Genomic DNA, 17,972 nt, shown 5'->3' on the forward strand with positions numbered 1-17,972 from the left:
CCTGTTTCTGAAGACAGGCCCAGACAAAACATCTGGTTTTCATAGTCATTTCTGTTTCTACCTATTAGTATACGGCTATCTTGCAACAAATCTTGCCAAGGTCTGCTTCTGTTAAAGAAAGATCACTCAAGAAAAAAACAGTCACAGTGCATCACATTTCATGTTTCCTGTAACTCATCTCATCTAAACTCAAACAACGGAAACTTAGTCTGTGTCTCGCAGACAAACAATAACAACAAACACACAAAAAGGACAAATTTCTATATGATTGCCCCAGGATCATGATAACTACAGTGTTTACGGAGATTTTTACTATACAACAGGAATTAATTTTCTCAAGTGCTCTGTGATAGGGAAGAGAACAGCCTCTCTGAACCGGGTTGGTTTCCATGGCTTCTGGCATTTTCTTTCATCCCTGTCTCAGTGTGGGCCTACAACAAGCAAGGGACTCTGGAAGGATATGAGGATTATAAATCGATCAGTGACTGCAGAGGGTTCAGAAATGGGCAGAGAGAGTCACAAATGGACATAAATAGATTATGAAGCGTCTGTGGGAACAAAGAGATCAGCTCTGTCTGAAATCTACACCCCTCATCCCATTGCTTCTTTTTTAAAAATCAGATACTCAAACAGTATGAAAGAGATATTCAGATCATGAAATAAACTTAAAAAAATTATAAAGACAGGTTTCTTGCTTTTCTGGTTAAGTACTCATTCTGTCAAGTAGAGTAGGGGGAGACTTGTCAACATATTAGCAAAACTCCTTGAAAGAATGAACCCACCAATTCCTGCTTCCTCTCTCATTGTTCAGGAAGCTGAGGAGGCACTAATTAGCCCTTGACCTTGCTCTCTGTTTCCAAAATGTGGGGACTTCCCTTTAACTTTTTTCCTATCAATTCTGTTTTCTTTCCATAAAATAGATGAACAATCTTTGAGTTCTATTTTGAGATTTGGATTACACAGAAAGAAAACCAACACCACAACTAAAACTTTTACCTCTTCAGAACTTCAAAATATCTTAAAATTTTGCTGCCAAATAATCCACGGACATCACTGCACAACTGAGAATATCCACGTGCTGTGTGCTAAGTCGCTCAGTCGTGTCTGACTCTTTGCGTGTCTGACTCTTTGCGACCCTATGGACCATAGACTGACAGGCTCCTCTGTCCATGGGATTCTCCAGGCAAGAACAGTGGGGCGGGTTGCCATGCCCTCCTTCAGGGGATCTTCCTGACCGGGGATCGAACCCACCTGGGAAGCTCAAGTCTCGGCAAATTGGCAAAGACAGCATTGAATGTTTTTGGAAAGACAATGATCTCAATTGCTTCTTGAGTTAAGAAAAGAAAGTAGTATGAAAAAAATGCAAAAGTAAATAAGCAAATCAAATGTCAAGCTTCTAAGAACAAAGACGCTCATGCCAGGAAACCTATTTAAAAGGAGGTTATAAACTGAAGGTTAAAGCTACTCCTCCTGCTGCTACTCAGACCACATCTGAGGGTAGGTGCAGGGAGGCAGTCAGGCTTGAGCCTAGACACCAGCCTGAACTCCCCAGGTTTCCTGAGATTATACCTAGTCTTTGTGTTCTGTGGAGTTAGCTGGGGCCAATCTCCTGTAAAATGCACTTTCTCACTTTTTCCCTTACAGAAGAGAGACTTAGGGAAGCGGCTTGCATACAGCCATGCCCTTACTCTCCAGCTGTGCTACAGACACAAGAGACTTTCTTGACCATTTTTAACACAAACAGATTTTAGGATCCCGTTCCAATTCAACACATAACCCTCCCATATAGGTTAATGTCTCTAGGCTGACAAATATAATTAGCATTTTAAAGTATGAAAATCATGTATCATTTGCTATACTTGTGAGAAGCCTTTGAAGGAAAGCCAATCAACAAACAAGTTCCAAATCATGACGTTTCAACCCTGTTATTCAACAGATGATAAAGCAAGGTTCTCAAGCACTGTGCACTAAGTTTTAATTAACATGTGCAATATACTTTTTCTAAGACTAACTCTGCATACCCACGCAATGACAGGTGTCTGATGGACTGCTGAGGTGAGCAGGTTCTATGATTTAGGAAAGAGTAAGAGTTTCTGTGTATAAGAGGTAGTACTAAGTATAATGAAACATTACTGCATGTGCCTAAAAGAAGAGACCACATTATGGAAATATGCAAATAGAAGAAAGGGGGGAAAGAAGGATAATAAGGCCAGAGTGGGGACAGAAGCTGATTACAGGACCAATAGGGTGATCAGTGTATCTCATTCAGAAGGTGAAGCCTGAGTGAAAACTTGAAGATGAAGATGTAAAAACAAAGGAAAGTGCTGGTGGGAATGGAAAATGGCTCAGCTGCTATGGAAAACAGTTTGGTGGGTCCTCAAAGAGTTAGACATAGAATTATGACTCAGCAATGCCACTCCTGGGCTTGAATCTGCTGCAAATGCAGGAGACTCGAGACATGGGTTCAATCCTTGGGTTGGGAAGATCCCCTGAAGAAGGAAATGGCAACCCACTTCAGTATTCTTACCTGGAAAATTTCACGGACAGAAGAGCCTGGTGGGCTACAGTCCACAGGGTTGCAAAGAGTCAGACACGGCTGAGCATGCGCACACACAGACTCACACACAGTCCCACTCCTAGGTATATACTGAAAAGAACTGAAAATACATATTCAAACAAATACTGTAATATATGCTAAAGCAGCACTTTCACAAGAGGTGAAAGGCAGAAATAACCCATAAATGAATTTGTTCATGAAAGAATAAATGGATGAACAAAAAAATGATATATCCACAATGGAATGTTATTCAGCCATAAAAAGGAACAAAGTACTAAAGCAGGCTACAACATGGATGTACCCTGAAAACATGATGTGAAAGTGAAAGAAACCAGACACGAAAGGTCACATATTATATGATTCTGTTTACATGAAATGTCCAGAACAGGGAAATCCATACAGATAGAAAGCAACTTAGTGGTTGCCAGGGATGGGGAAATGAAGAAGTGGGAGGGAACATTTAGTATATACGTGGTCTCATTTGACGGTGATGAAAAGGTTTCAGAGCTAGATAGCGGTGATGGTTACTCACTGAAAAGGTACTAAATACCACTGATGTACACACTTTAAGCCTTAAAATGGTTAGTATGATGTTACGTGACTTTTAATTCAATCAAAAAACAAAATAAAAGATAAGGCAAAGGTCCCTAAAGTGACTGCATGGCTCACTGTTTTAGGAACAGAAGGGAGGCCAGTATGATGAGCACAGACAGAGAAGCAGAGAGGAGAGTGGAAAGAGAGAGGGCTGGTGAGTCAACAGGAGAAAGGATGGCCTTCTAGGTCAGTCCTCAGGACTTGCCTTTACTCTCACTAAAGGGGGAGTCATTATGAGGTTTTGAGACAATATGATCTAATCTACATTGAAAAGGATCTTATGGACTGTTCTGTTGAGAAGAGACTATAGTGGGCAAAGGTCAAAGCAGAGAAATCTGCTCAGAGGCACCTGCAAAACTATAGGTAAGAGATACTGGTGGCTCAGAGTGGTATCATTTAGACTGTAGAATAATAGTTTTCAAGTATTTAGTTATGTAATTTTTCCACCTCACCCCAAATGTTAAGTAAAATGCCAATATATAAAGCATGAATCAGAGAAGCAGAATTTGTCTAGAGGAAGTAAGGAGGAAGGCTGGGGGCTGGGTGCTCAGCCCTCATGATCATCTCAGTCTACCCTCGGTGGGCCCTCGTGAGTGCTCATGCACGCATGCTCAGTCGTGTCTGACTCTTTACGACCCTGTGGACTGTACAGCCCACCAGGCTCCTCTGTCCACGGGATGCTCAAAGGCAAGAATACTGAAGGGGGTTGCTAGTTCCTTCTCCAGAGGATCTGCCCAACCCAGGGACAGAACCTGCATCTCTTAGCCTGTGGTGGTCCTTAGAATTCTTTAAAATGCAGTTTTAACTAGAGGCATATAAGAGAGATCAGTGGTTGTCAGGAGATGGGGGAGCACGGGAGGGGCTGACTGCATAGGGGCATGGGGTGATTTTAGGGTACTGGAACTGTCCTTATCTTGACTGTGGTACTGATTAGATGAATATGTTCACTTCTCAAAATTCATAGAACTATACACTAAAATGGGAGAAACCTACCATATATACATAACTCAATAAAATAAAATTTAAAATACATAGTTTGAAAATGACCACTTTTAGAACACATACTTCTCAAACATTCACCTCCCACTATCTAATACACTCTGTACACTTCTTTGCATCATCATTCAAAAGCCACTCTCCCTCTTATCATTCCTCTATCAACATTACCCTATCAATATTGCAGTCACCCAGATCTGAAACTTCTGATTTATCCTGGACTTCTCCCTTGCCTCCAACTCAACTGTCAACTCTGCCTCTGAAATGTTCACTGCGCTTGTCCCTACTTTCTTCCTCACTGCTGCTGCTGCTAAGTCGCTTCAGTCGTGTCCAACTCTGTGCGACCCCATAGACGACAGCCCACCAGGCTCCCCCACCCCTGGGATTCTCCAGGCAAGAACACTGGAGTGGGTTGCCATTTCTGTCTCCAATGCATGAAAGTGAAAAGTGAAAGTGAAGTCACTCAGTCGTGTTCGACTCTGTGCGACCCCATGGACTGAAGCGCACCAGGCTCCTCCGTCCATGGGATTTTCCAGGCAAGAGTACTGGGGTGGGGTGCTATTGCCTTCTCCTTCTTCCTCACTGAGTTAGTCCTAATTCCTGTCTTAATTATTGAGGCCATCTAGCTCATCTCTTAACAGTCTAAAATCTTCCTTCCTTCTAATACATCCTGAACGATGTTGCTACTATTACATTAACTCAGAATTTTTCAAAAAACCTTTGATGGTTCATTAAAGAATAAAGTCCAAAATTCCTCTATGCTATGTCCAAAGTATTTTAAAATTAAAAGTACACCATTTACTTTAAGAAATAATTTGTTGTTATGTGAGAACTCTGCTGGCTAAGATCCTTAACCAGTTCCCCCACTTACTTTCTGCTCCTCTTTCATTTAATCTGTATTCTGGTTCACTTAGGTTATAAACCAATTTCCAAGCCTGTCCAATACTCTTTAAGACCTTCGTGTTCCCTGATTGCTTCCATGGCTTTGAATGTCCTGTGTTCCTTCCTCTCATCTCTACTTTCTGAAATATTTCTCCCATCCCTACACTTGTAGTACACTATTCTACACCTCTCTTGTTATACTCAACAGGTTGCATTTTTTTGTGATTGGACACTAATCATACCAACCTAAGAGCAGAGATCATATTCTATTCACCCTGGAATCCCTCTCACGGACACTGAACCCACAACAGTGTCTCACACATAAATGTTCCCTTAAAGACCTGCTGAGCTTAACCACATTAAATGTACAGTGTTCGCTTTACGGCAAAATCTTGTCATATGAAAACTACACTATCATAAACAAGTAATCACAGAGAGTTATGATGTGTGAAAACACAATGTTAGAAAACCATTTTAATAGGCACAGCCAAATTCTAATACAAGTTGTTGAGGATATGATTATTTGAAATTTTACAAAACATGTTCAAAATGTTCTGGCTGGGAAGTGTTTCATTCCAGTTAAAAACACAGTGAGTGACAAAGCGAAATTTAAAGTGAGTATTATAAACTTTACAGTTTGAAATTTCCTAACTAAACATTTTAATTAGTATCACACAAGTTCTAGTGACATATACCTGAAATGCTAGCTAAACAGAGAATATCCTGCTTAGAAACACAATTCACAAACGTAGAGCAAATGTCAAAAGACAGAATGAAAAAGGAGATCTAGTTTCCCCATGGACACATACTTTACTTGAAGGGACTATGTGCGTGCATGCTTAGCTGCTCGGTTGCATCTGACTCTATTCTACCCCATGGACTGTAGCCCGCCAGGCTCCTCTGTCCACGGGGTTCTCCAGGCAAGAACACCGGAGTGCGTTGCCATTTTCTCCTCCAGGGGATCTTCCTGACCCAGGGACTGAACCTGGGTCTCCTGAACTGCAGGCAAATACTCTACTGTCTGAGCTACCAGGGAAGCCACTTAATTTGATAATTTACTGTTCAGAACACATTGCCTAGAAGTTTGGTAATGTTCTCTGCCTCCTGAGTGGTCTTAACAAATATACTTATTCATTTATAAGAAAATAGTCATTTCAACAGCCCTTCATCAAATAACTTAAATCGTGTAAGTCAAGCTTTGGGGAGGTTGACTATGAAACTGGAATGGGACGAGGTAGAACAGCATGTAAAACTGACAGCTCAAGTGTTTGCTATGGATTTTAAAACCTCAATCTCACAAAATAAGGCGTTTTCACGTTTCCCAGATGTATATCTTATTATCAAAAGAATAAAAGCATTTAACTTCAGTTGCTACCCAGACACACCAATACTGAGTCACTGCATTTGGTCTGTGACATATGCACACTCCTCCCACATTCCCAGAAGAAAAACCATTTGTACTTAGTGTTAGAGACCCCCAAGGCTGCTCAATGTTCCACTGTATATAAATAAGAAAGCACAGGCTTCAGTTGTCTGTCAATAGTAATCTTGTTTACACAGAATAATTTTTTGTTATTCCCGTCCCCTGACAAATACTGACTGGAAGACAAGAAGGGAGGGCTTGTGACGGACACATTTTTAAAGGAGAATGACACTCGTCACTTTGTAGGTGCTTTCTGGACATTTTAAACTCTCTCTCTCCTCCCTCCCTCCCACTTTCTCTCTCTACCTCAGTCTCTCTTCTCTCCCCCAACTCCCCTTTCCCATCAGGATAACATTAGCTTGAAAGCTGACAATTCAATCATGTCTCAAGCAACCATTTACTCTGTTATTTAATAGGAAGGGGGAAAACCCTGTTACCATAACAACTCACATTGCACAGTAATTACAGAGTCTCTAAAATATAGCAAACCATACTTTTCACAGTGTTTTCTAAGGGGAATGTGTAACAAGCACAGATACCACTTCTCCCAATTATTATTCAAAATTTTTGTCTAATTGTTTCTTATTGCATGAATGCTAACACGCTCCATGTTTTTCACAAGAAATACGTTTTTAAATAAAGAAGGTACTGAAAGAAAAGGGGAAATGATGGGTTATAGCCCATGTACTTTTGGGTATCTAGGGGAAAATGTAAAGAAGGCAGAAGAAAAAAAAATAACTTACAAGGTAAAATAAACAAGTGATGATCAATTTCAAAAGAAAGAAAGAAGAAAAAAATCTCTTTCAGAGTAGTGCCGGCAATAAGCCCAATAAAGGTTTCGCTGAAAAAAAAGATGAAAAAAGAGCTCATTCCCTAGTGCTAAGGCAGAAATATGGTTAGGTAGCAGCAGCAGGACTGGGAAAATTTGCATGTGCCCGAAGATGTAGGAAATAATGAAGCAAGGCTGCCATTCTCATCCAGGGACAAATCAGTATCATCCAATTTAGGGGAGAGTGTCATGTCAGAGTTAGAAATGCCAAAGGATGACAAGACAGGCAGCAACTTCCAGGGAAAGAGACATGTCATTCACCTTCAGCTTCCTCATCAAATGGAGCCAAGTCAGTCTCAGGATGAGAAGAAGTAGTCATAAATCAGGGCAGAGGAGGAGCTTGAAGAAGCTCTAGTAGGTCTGAAATGACCCCTGCTGGTCCCCTTTTCAAAGGAGCAAAGAGAGCAAGGGCACTTCAGTTTCAGAGAAATCTAAACTACCCCTGGTAGGTCAGGTCAAACCCAATTCAGACTTAGGTCCGTGAGTCTTCTCAAAGTACAAGGGAGAGTTTCAATTTAAAACAAAAACAGTTTTTAGAAAGAAGGGTGTTAAAGAATTTATCACAGATTAAACAGCTAGTTCTCCAAGACACTGAATATATTTGATTTAACTAATGTCATTATTGAGAAATATTGACAATTCCATGGAGCAAAATACACTTAAAAAAATGAAGAGCAGAGCATTTGAATATTCATTTACCCATTCATTCACTCACTCACTCATCTATAGTTGTATGCATTAGGGCTATAGAATATCCTATAGGTATATGTAAACTTTGGCAGAGAGGGGAGGCTAAACCATATAAATGAATAACAACACAGTTTATAATAGCTTGTTCAAATGACAATAATGTCATTTCCTAGTAAGATCTCAACAATTATTAGATTCACCATCAATTTAATTGCAACATTTCTGGAAAAAGGAAATGATCCCACTAAATGCACATGTAAAATATAAGACACACCCAAGTTTCGAAAGGATTAAAATCATTTATAAAGTGTCTACTATGTGCCAGGAATACCAACCACTGGAACTACATATGGCCAAAACAAACTCCCTGATTTTATGAAGTGCACACTTTTAAAAAGGAGAGATACACACTAACTGCCATGTATGCTGTGCCACCGAAATTCCCTCTTCAGGATTAGTAGGGATGGATGGATAGATAGTGTAAATAGTCTCATATATTATGTAACTTGAATTCATAGTTACAAACTTTCCTAAAGCAAACTCCAAGCCCAGACTTTTCACTAGAAAATTCTACCACTTAAGGAAAAATTACTAGGAGAACATTATCCTGATAACATATCAGGCAAAGATAGTACAAGGAAACCACAAAACCATATCCCTCATAGGTGCCACGGGGCAAAAATCCTTAATAAAATGTGTGAGTGCTAAGTCACTCCAGTTGGGTTTGACTCTGTGTGATCCTATGGACTATATAGCCCACCAGGCTTCTCTGTCCATGGGGTTCTCCAGGCAAGAATACTGGAGTGGGTTGCAGTGTCTTCCTCCATGGGATCTTCCCGACCCAGGGATTGAACTCACATCTCTTATATGTCTTATGCATTGGCAGGATGCATACCACTAGGATCACCTGGGAAGCCCTCTAACAAAGTATTACTAGCAAATCAAATTCAGCAATAAATAGGATACTATATTATAATCAAGTGGAGTTTATCCTAGGAATGCAGATTTGCTTCACATTATAAAAATTAATCAAAATAATTCATCCTACTAACAAGTGAAAAAAGTATATAATCATTTCAACAAATGTAGAAAAAACCCATTTGACAAAATTCAACATCTATTTATAATAAAAAAAAAATACTTCCCAATTTAGGAATAAAGGAAACTTCATCAACCTAAGGAGAAGGCAATGGCACCCCACTCTAGTACTCTTGCCTGGAAAATCCCATGGACGGAGGAGCCTGGTAGGCTGTAGTCCATGGGGTCGCTAAGAGTTGGACACGACTGAGCGACTTCACTTTATTTTTTCACTTTCATACATTGTACAAGGAAATGGCAACCCACTCAAGTGTTCTTGCCTGGAGAATCCCAGGGATGGCGAAGCCTGGTGGGCTGCTGTCTATGGAGTCGCGCAGAGTCGGACACGACTGAAGCGACTTAGCTGATACAGAATATCCATAAAATCTCTATACTAACAGTAAATATAACATTATATGTAATGTTAAGCATCCTGAATGCTTTCCTCCAAGACTATTTTGTTAACAAAATAAGAATGTCTACTCTCACCACTTCTATTCAACCATACCAAAGGTCCCTAGACAGTGCAATTAGGCAAGAAAAAGAAATCAAAGGCATACAGATTGGAAAGAAAAACATTAAGACAATCTCTATTCATAGACAACATTGCAATGAAAATCAAAAAGAATCTACAAAAAATCTACAAGAATATATAAGTAGGTAGAGTAAGGCCATAAAAAAGTATCAATTATATGTTTATATTTTATCAATGAACAGTTGGAAATAAAGACAAACCAAAAAACATTCTAATTGCCCTAGCATAAAAATACTTTGGGATGTGCAGTACTTATTAAATTTAGCAAAATAGGTGCAAGATTTGTAGTAAGAAAACAACAAAACACGGACCTAAAATAATGGAGAAATATACCTTGCATACTGGTTAAAAAACTCAATATTATTAAGATATCAGTTCTCTCCCAGACTAATATACAAATTCTGTGCATTTGTAATCAAAATTACAGCAGGTTTTTAAAATAGTTTCTCAAAGCTGATTTAAAATGTATGTAGAGACTTTGGGATTGACATGTTCATACTATTATATTTAAAGTGGATAGCCAACGAGGACCTACTATATAGCACAGGGAACTCTGCTCATGCTATGTGGCAGCTTGGATGGGATGGGGATTTGGGGGAAAATGGATACATGTATATATATGGTGGAGTGCCTCTGCTGTCCAAAACTACCACATTGTTAATCAGCTATACTCCAATATAAAATTTAAAAAACGTGGACTCATGGTTGATGAAGGCTGGGATGTGAGGGAAATGGAGAGTGACTGCTAATGGGTATAGAGTTACTTTATATTGTGATGAAAATATTCTAAGATTGACTGTGGTGATGGCTCTACATCTCTGTGTATATACTAAAACCACTGACTTGCACACATTCAATGAGTGAATTCTACAGTCTATAAATTATACCTCATTTTTTGAAAATTCAAAAAGATAACATGGGAAAAAAAGAAAACAGAAAGTTTTTGAGACTTTGGATAAGACAAAAAGCAAGAACCAAAGAAAGAAAAACTTGATAAATTCTGCAAAACTGAAGAGATACTCTTCAAAAGACACTATTAAGGAAATAAAAAGACAAGTTAGAGAGTAGGTAAAAACATGTGCAAGACACATTTCTAATTAAAAAAAAAAACAACAAACTTATATCCAGAATATATAAAGAATTCTCATTTGAAAACAAAAACCTGGATTTAAAATGGGCAAAAGAACACAACACTCCATGATGTGAATAAATACATGAAAAGCAGCTCAACATCAGTAGTCATTAAAAAAACACAAATTAAAAACCACAAAAGGAAAACCACTAACCACTATGAGAACTGCTAAATTTTAAGAACTGACCATATTGAGCGCTGGCAAGGAGGGAGAGCAACCAGAACTTCCTTATGCTGCTGGTGGGCCTTCAAAGTGGGACAGTCACTGGAAAAACAGTTGGGTTTTCATATTCACTCACCCAAAGACCTAGCACGTCCACTCGTATGTAGTTATTTAATCAAGAGAAATTAAAATAGATGTCCACATATACACCTGTATAGTAACGTCTATAGCAGCTTCAGTCATAATCTGGAAAAAGTAGAAACAGCCCAAACGTCCATCCATGGGTAAATTAATCAACAAATTGAAACTATGATGACAGACTTTAAAAATAAGACAGAATTAAGAACTGTGAAATCATACTTTTTGGGTTCAATTTCCAGGCTCTTCTACTTATGTGTGTCTAGTACATAAACAGTACCAATCTCACAGTGTGAATATAGAGATTAAATGAATGAACATATGCACGGCAAACTTTAAAGTGCCTGAGCTGGTTATGAGTTATTATTATTGCAATTGTTATTCTCATTAACTAGCTCTTAAATTTTTTATTATTTGTTGCCAGATACTCTGAGAAACTGCTTGGTCATTCTCTCTCTCTGCCTTTTTAAAAAATGAATTATAGTAAGCAGAAGATAAATCCAACCCAAAATCCTGCCACAGATGCAGCATAATTCTGTCTAATGCAACTTCCAAGTAACTCCTAAAATTATGACCTTTTCTCATCTCTTTGAAATTTTCTGCTGCTGCTGCTGCTGCTAAGTTGCTTCAGTCATGTCCGACTCTGTGCGACCCCTTAGATGACAGCCCACCAGGCTTCCCCATCCCTGGGATTCTCCAGGCAAGAACGCTGCAGTGGGTTGCCATTTCCTTCTCCAATGCAGGAAAGTGAAAAGTGAAAGTGAAGTCACTCAGTTGTGTCCGACTCTTAGCGACCCCATGGACTGCAGCCTACCAGGCTCCTCCGTCCACGGGTATTCTATAATACAAGCAACAAGTACCATAACTCAAATATTTTCTCTGTTCACAAAACTAAGGTACACCTCACAAGTTCTGATACCATTTGCTTAATTTATCAGATGTCTTCTGCCACCCCTACATTAACACTTTTCCTTGTTTCTGTTATGATGAAAGCAAAAGTGTTAGTCACTCAGTTGTGTTTGACTCTGTGATTGCAAGGGCTGTAGCCCGCCAGGCTCCTCTGTCCATGGGATTTTCCAGGCAAGAATATTGGAATGGGAAGCCATTCCCTTCTCCATCTGTTATGATAGCGACTTTTAAATTCAGGCTTCCCTTAAGAGTTAACATGTTGGTTATCCACGTTAAGTACACAGCTTTAAAGAACAAAAAAGTACCAAATCTCTTTCTTCTCCATAACAACGAATAAGATAATAGGGAGAACAAATCTAGAAATTACCTATTGTTTTTCTTCGCTTACGAAATTAAACTTTTCTTCTTCCCAGAGAATCACTACTCTCCCCAGATCTTCCTTCCTTTGTTAAAGACATTGTATTAAACAAAGATTTACATAATTTCAATTCTAACCAAATATATAAAACTAATATGGGTAGCATCAGTTTAATTCACTTCAGTCGCTCAGTCGGGTCCGACTCTTTGTGACCCCATGAATTGCAGCACTCCAGGCCTCCCTGTTCATCACCAACTCCCGGAGTTCACTCAAACTCATGTCCATTGAGTTGGTGATGCCATCCAGCCATCTCATCCTCTGTCGTCCCCTTTTCCTCCTGCCCCCAGTCCCTCCCAGCATCAGAATCTTTTCCAATGAGTCAACTCCGCATGAGGTGGCCAAAGTACTGGAGTTTCAGCTTTAGCATCATTCCTTCCAGAGAACAGCCAGGGCTGATCTCCTTTAGAATGGACTGGTTGGATCTCCTTGCAGTCCAAGGGACTCAAGAGTCTTCTCCAACACCACAGTTCAAAAGCATCAATTCTTTGGCGCTCAGCTTTATTCACAGTCCAACTCTCACATCCACACATGATCACTGGAAAAGCCATAGCCTTGACTAGACGGACCTTTGTTGGCAAAGTAATGTCTCTGCTTTTGAATATGCTATCTAGGTTGGTCATAACTTTTCTTCCAAGGAGTAAGCATCTTTTAATTCCATGGCTGCAGTCACCATCTGCAGTGATTTTGGAGCCCCCCAAAATAAAGTCTAACAGTGTTTCCACTGGGCTGGAAGAAGCACAAGCTGGAATCAAGATTGCCGGGAGAAATATCAATAACCTCAGATATGCAGATGACACCACCCTTATGACAGAAAGTGAAGAGGAACTAAAAAGCCTCTTGAGGAAAGTGAAAGAGGAGAGTGAAAAAGTTGGCTTAAAGCTCAACATTCAGAAAATGAAGATCATGGCCCCATCACTTCATGGGAAATAGATGGGTCACTTCATGGGAAATAGATGGGTAGCATAGGTGGGTCTTTAAAAATCTGGCTATGCTGGGACTTCCCTCATGGTCCAGGGGTTCAGACTCCATGCTTCTGCTGCAGGGCAGGAAGATCCCGCATGCTACGTGGTGTGGTCAAACAAATAAACAAACAAAAATCTGGCTATGCTAACTGGTGGCAACTGGTAAGACACAGAATATTATCAAATCAAATAAGTGATACCAATATTTATAAACTATGCATCAAAATAAGATTTAATGCAAACATATTGTAGAAGCACTATCATTATCTCAAATCTTTTAAAATTTTTACAATTCATACATTTTCATTTATACCTGTTTATAACTTATGTCTAAATTATATGAAATGAACCTCTTTGCTGTGGTATTTTGTTTTGTTAGTCATTCATACAGTTTAACCTATATACCACCTGAATGAGTAACTGTCATACAATTTAAAAAAACAAAAAACCCCCACAGATTTCCCAAGTGCTTTCCACCTTCCTTCTTTCCTCTGGTATTGTACAATCTGTAATGAGCAGATTTCAAGCAACACCTAATGGCATCACATAACTTTAAGAGTAGCATAAAAGAAACATAAACAATAAAATCAAAGGATTTCCCCTCCTCCAACACAATTATTTACTGTTAATTTCCAATATTTACAAGATATAAATAGTGGTACCCTATATACTTCCAAAGGATTACAATTAAGAAATAGATTATTTCTTGAAATATTAAATTGGTATTTATTCTGAACCAAGGCAATTAAATATTGATAAATAAACCAAACTAGATACTTTCCTAGATACTACTTTCTAACAGGCTGAGCCCTAAGGGAAACATGCCGGTTTCTTTGAGAAGTACATCAAAATACTACAGTTGGATCAACTATTTTGGTTGTCTTTAAAAGCTACTTTCATTATCAATAATAGAAAAATTATTTCCAAACACACACTAAATTTCATCACCATAAACCAAAGGCGGGAAACCCCAAAGCATATACAACAAGAAGCACTGTTTCAGAGAACAGAGCGGTACCTACCTCATGCACTAGAGCAAGTGAGGTCTGCTTGAAGCTTCGCCCTCTACTGGCCATCAGTCGATTCAATGGTTTGCCATCTTTACTCTGATACATTGAAATATCATAACAAAATAACATACCACCTTAAAAAAAAGAAATATAAAAACACTGCTTATGGAAAAACGTCATTAATTAGGTTCTCAGTAGTCGATATTCAATCTGGATAGAGACACTTAGAAATTAAAAGAATATGCTAAGCAAATTATTATTTTTTTTAAACTGTCAGTACAGGAAAGAAAAAACAGAAGAGCTATAAGAAGTTAGCATCTTGAAACTACAGAGGAGTGTTATTCATTTGTAAATAAATGAGAAAATTTCAAATCATGTTTATTTTAAATTTTGTTAACTGTTACTTCTAGAGATTCTATTAACTTTCCTTAAAAAATAAATCTCAATTAAAGAGAAATGCTTATGCATGCCAGTCTTTGTGAACTCCTGATAATATGGGTTCCTTTAGTTTACACCCATAAGACTAGTTTTCCATCATACCTATACTCAAATACATTCACTCTCCCTTTCTCCTCCCCTCCGCCATCTGTTACCCTTCTCCCAATCCTTCCTACTCTGCTTAACTAAATTGAACTTCCAGCATTAGCTGACCCCATGTCAGTTACAAAGCAAAGGCAGGCAGCCAAACACTAGAGTATGAGTTAGGGTAGTCTTGGACCTTATCTGGGTGATTCTGAGCCAAGGAGAAGACATATTCAAGAACTAAGACACTAAAACAGAAAAAATTACCTTTAAAAATATCTCTTCCTGAAGTATAATAGAGAAGAGTGAACATAAGCATACTGCTCTATGGATTTTTACAAACTGAACAAAAGTGTAATCAGTACCCAGATCAAGAAGCAAAACACTGTTAACATCTTAGAAGCCCTTCCTCATGTCTCATTCCAATCATGTCCACCCCCAGCCCAAAGATAACAACTTTCTAGCAACCTTTGGAGAAGGAAATGGCAACCCACTCCAGTACCCTTGCCTGGAGAATCCCATGGAGGGAGGAGCCTGGTAGGTTACAGTCCATGGAGTGGTACTTTACACAACTGGAATCAGGCTGCACACTTTTATATCTGACTTCTTTCACTTAACATAATCATTGTGAGAATCATTCATATTGTTATTGGCAGTTGTAGTATATGCATTGTCAATATTGAATAACACTCCATAATGTGCACATACCACAATTTTACTGTCAATAGGCATTGAGATAGCTTCTATCCCTTCTACAGGTGATCTTTTAGACCCAGGAATCGAATGGGGGTCTCCTGCGTGGCAGGTGGATTCTTTACCAGCTGAGCTACCAGGGAAGCTCAGCAACTAAAATAAGTTTAAAGAAAGTGAGAAAGTGAAGTCGCTCAGTTGAGTCCGATTCTTTGAGACTCCATGGACTGTAACCTACCAGGCTCCTCCCTCCATGGGATTCTCCAGGCAAGGGTACTGGAGTGGGTTGCCATTTCCTTCTCCAAAAATAAGTTTGAATGAATGGATGAAAGTGCTCAGTCGTGTCTGACTCTTTGCGACCCCGTGGACTGTAGCCCACCAGGCTCTTCCATCCATGGGATTCTCCAGGCAAGGGTACTGGAGTGGGTTGCCATTTCCTTCTCCAAAAATAAGTTTCAGATCAGATCAGATCAGTCGCTCAGTCGTGTCCTACCCTTTGCGACCCCATGAATCGCAGCACGCCAGGCCTCCCTGTCCATCACCAACTCCCAGAGTTCACTCAGACTCACGTCCATCGAGTCAGTGATGCCATCCAGCCATCTCATCCTCTGTCGTCCCCTTCTCCTCCTGCCCCCAATCCCTCCCAGCATCAGAGTCTTTTCCAATGAGTCAGCTCTTCGCATGAGGTGGCCAAAGTATTGGAGTTTCAGCTTTAGCATCATTCCTTCCAAAGAAATCCCAGGGCTGATCTCCTTCAGAATGGACTGGTTGGATCTCCTTGCAGTCCAAGGGACTCTCAAGAATCTTCTCCAACACCACAATTCAAAAGCATCAATTTTTTGGTGCTCAGCCTTCTTCACAGTCCAACTCTCACATGACCACAGGAAAAACCATAGCCTTGACTAGACAAACCTTTGTTGGCAAAGTAATGTCTCTGCTTTTGAATATGCTATCTAGGTTGGTAAGTTTAGGGCTACTCAAATAATGCTGCAGTGAATATTATTATGTCTTTTGGTGACTTAATTTGGGCTTATTCCTAAGAATGAAATAGGTAGGTAACAGAGTATGAATTTATTCAGTATAAATTGTCCAAGTGGTTCTACTAACCTACATTCCCAACAGCAATTCTGTTTACTCCACATATTTATCAATACTTTGTATTTTCCATTTTTTTTTTTCATCTTAGCCATAGCATTAGGTCTGCTGTGGTATCTTACCGTGGTTTTAATTTGCACTTCTCAGATGACTAATGAAGTTGATCATCTAATCATATGTTCATCAGACATTTGTATACCCTCTTTTTTTCCCCTCTTTTTTTAAAAAAATTTTTATTGGAGGCTAATTACTTTACAATATTGCTGTGGATACACTGACATGAATCAGCCATGGGTGTACATGTGCTCCCCATCCTGAAACCCCCTCCCACTTCCCTCCCCATCCCGTCCCTCAGGGTCATCCCAGTGTACCGGCCCTGAGCGCCCTGTCTCATGCCTCGAACCTGGACTGGCGATCTATTTCACATATGGTAATATACATGTTTCAATGATATTCTCTCAGATCATCCCATCCTCGCCTTCTCCCACAGAGTCCAAAAGTCTGTTCTTTACAGCTGTGTCTCTTTTGCTGTTTCGAATATAGGGTCATCATCACCATGTTTCTAAGTTCCATATATATGTGTTAATATACTGTGTACACCCTCTTTTTGAAGGGTAAACTCAATTCTTTTCCCTGTTTTTCAACTGTCTTTTTCTTATTGATTTTTAAAAATTCTTTACATATTCTAGATACAAGTTCTAAAAATACTTGTCTTCTGTGCCTTGCCTTTTCACTCTCTTAATGGTATACTTTCATTAATACATGTTTGTGATTTTAATATAATTTGTTATTTTTCAAAAAGATCATCCCTTTTCTCTCCAGCACCACAGTATGACTTTTGTAACAAGTCTAGTGACCTTGTATATGTAGGTCTGTTTCTGTACACTCCGTATTCTTCCACTAGTCAGTTGGCCTGTTTTTGCATCAATATCACACTGTCAATTATCATGGTTTCATAATAGGTCTGGATATCTGGTAATGTATATCCATCTATTTTGTTTTTGTTCTCCACGCTTACCTTGGCCATTATTGGTATTTTGCAATTCCACACAAATTTTAGAATCAGTCTGTCAATTTCCAAAAACCTACTGGGATGTGGATTGGGCTGGGTTGAAACAACATATTAGCTTGGAGAGAGCTGACATTTTTACAGCATGGTGTCTTCTGGTCCATAAATACTTTATATAACTCAATTTATTCGAATTTCTTTAACTTTTCTCCATAGTATTTTATAGCATACAGTATAAGGATTTTATACAATTCTTGTTAAATTTATTCTGGGTACTTGATGGTTTTTGGTACTGGTATAAATGATACAATTTTTAAGTTTCATTTTTGTTATGTATATAC

The 17,972-nt window shown here is 39.1% G+C and overlaps 1 protein-coding gene across 4 annotated transcripts in view; it reads right to left on the reverse strand.

Annotated features, from left to right (window-relative positions):
• FOCAD (focadhesin) overlaps positions 1–17,972 on the reverse strand; it is a 302,497-nt gene that overhangs the window by 85,108 nt on the left and 199,417 nt on the right. For all 4 annotated transcript variants that reach the window (XM_019965885.2, XM_070794470.1, XM_070794471.1 and 1 more), the window contains one exon: positions 14,328–14,449. In XM_019965885.2, the coding sequence (XP_019821444.2) occupies positions 14,328–14,449 (122 nt within the window). The remainder of the gene's footprint in view (positions 1–14,327; positions 14,450–17,972) is intronic.

The sequence above is a fragment of the Bos indicus genome, chromosome 8 (assembly GCF_029378745.1).
Source record: "Bos indicus isolate NIAB-ARS_2022 breed Sahiwal x Tharparkar chromosome 8, NIAB-ARS_B.indTharparkar_mat_pri_1.0, whole genome shotgun sequence".
Taxonomy (NCBI): domain Eukaryota; kingdom Metazoa; phylum Chordata; class Mammalia; order Artiodactyla; family Bovidae; genus Bos; species Bos indicus.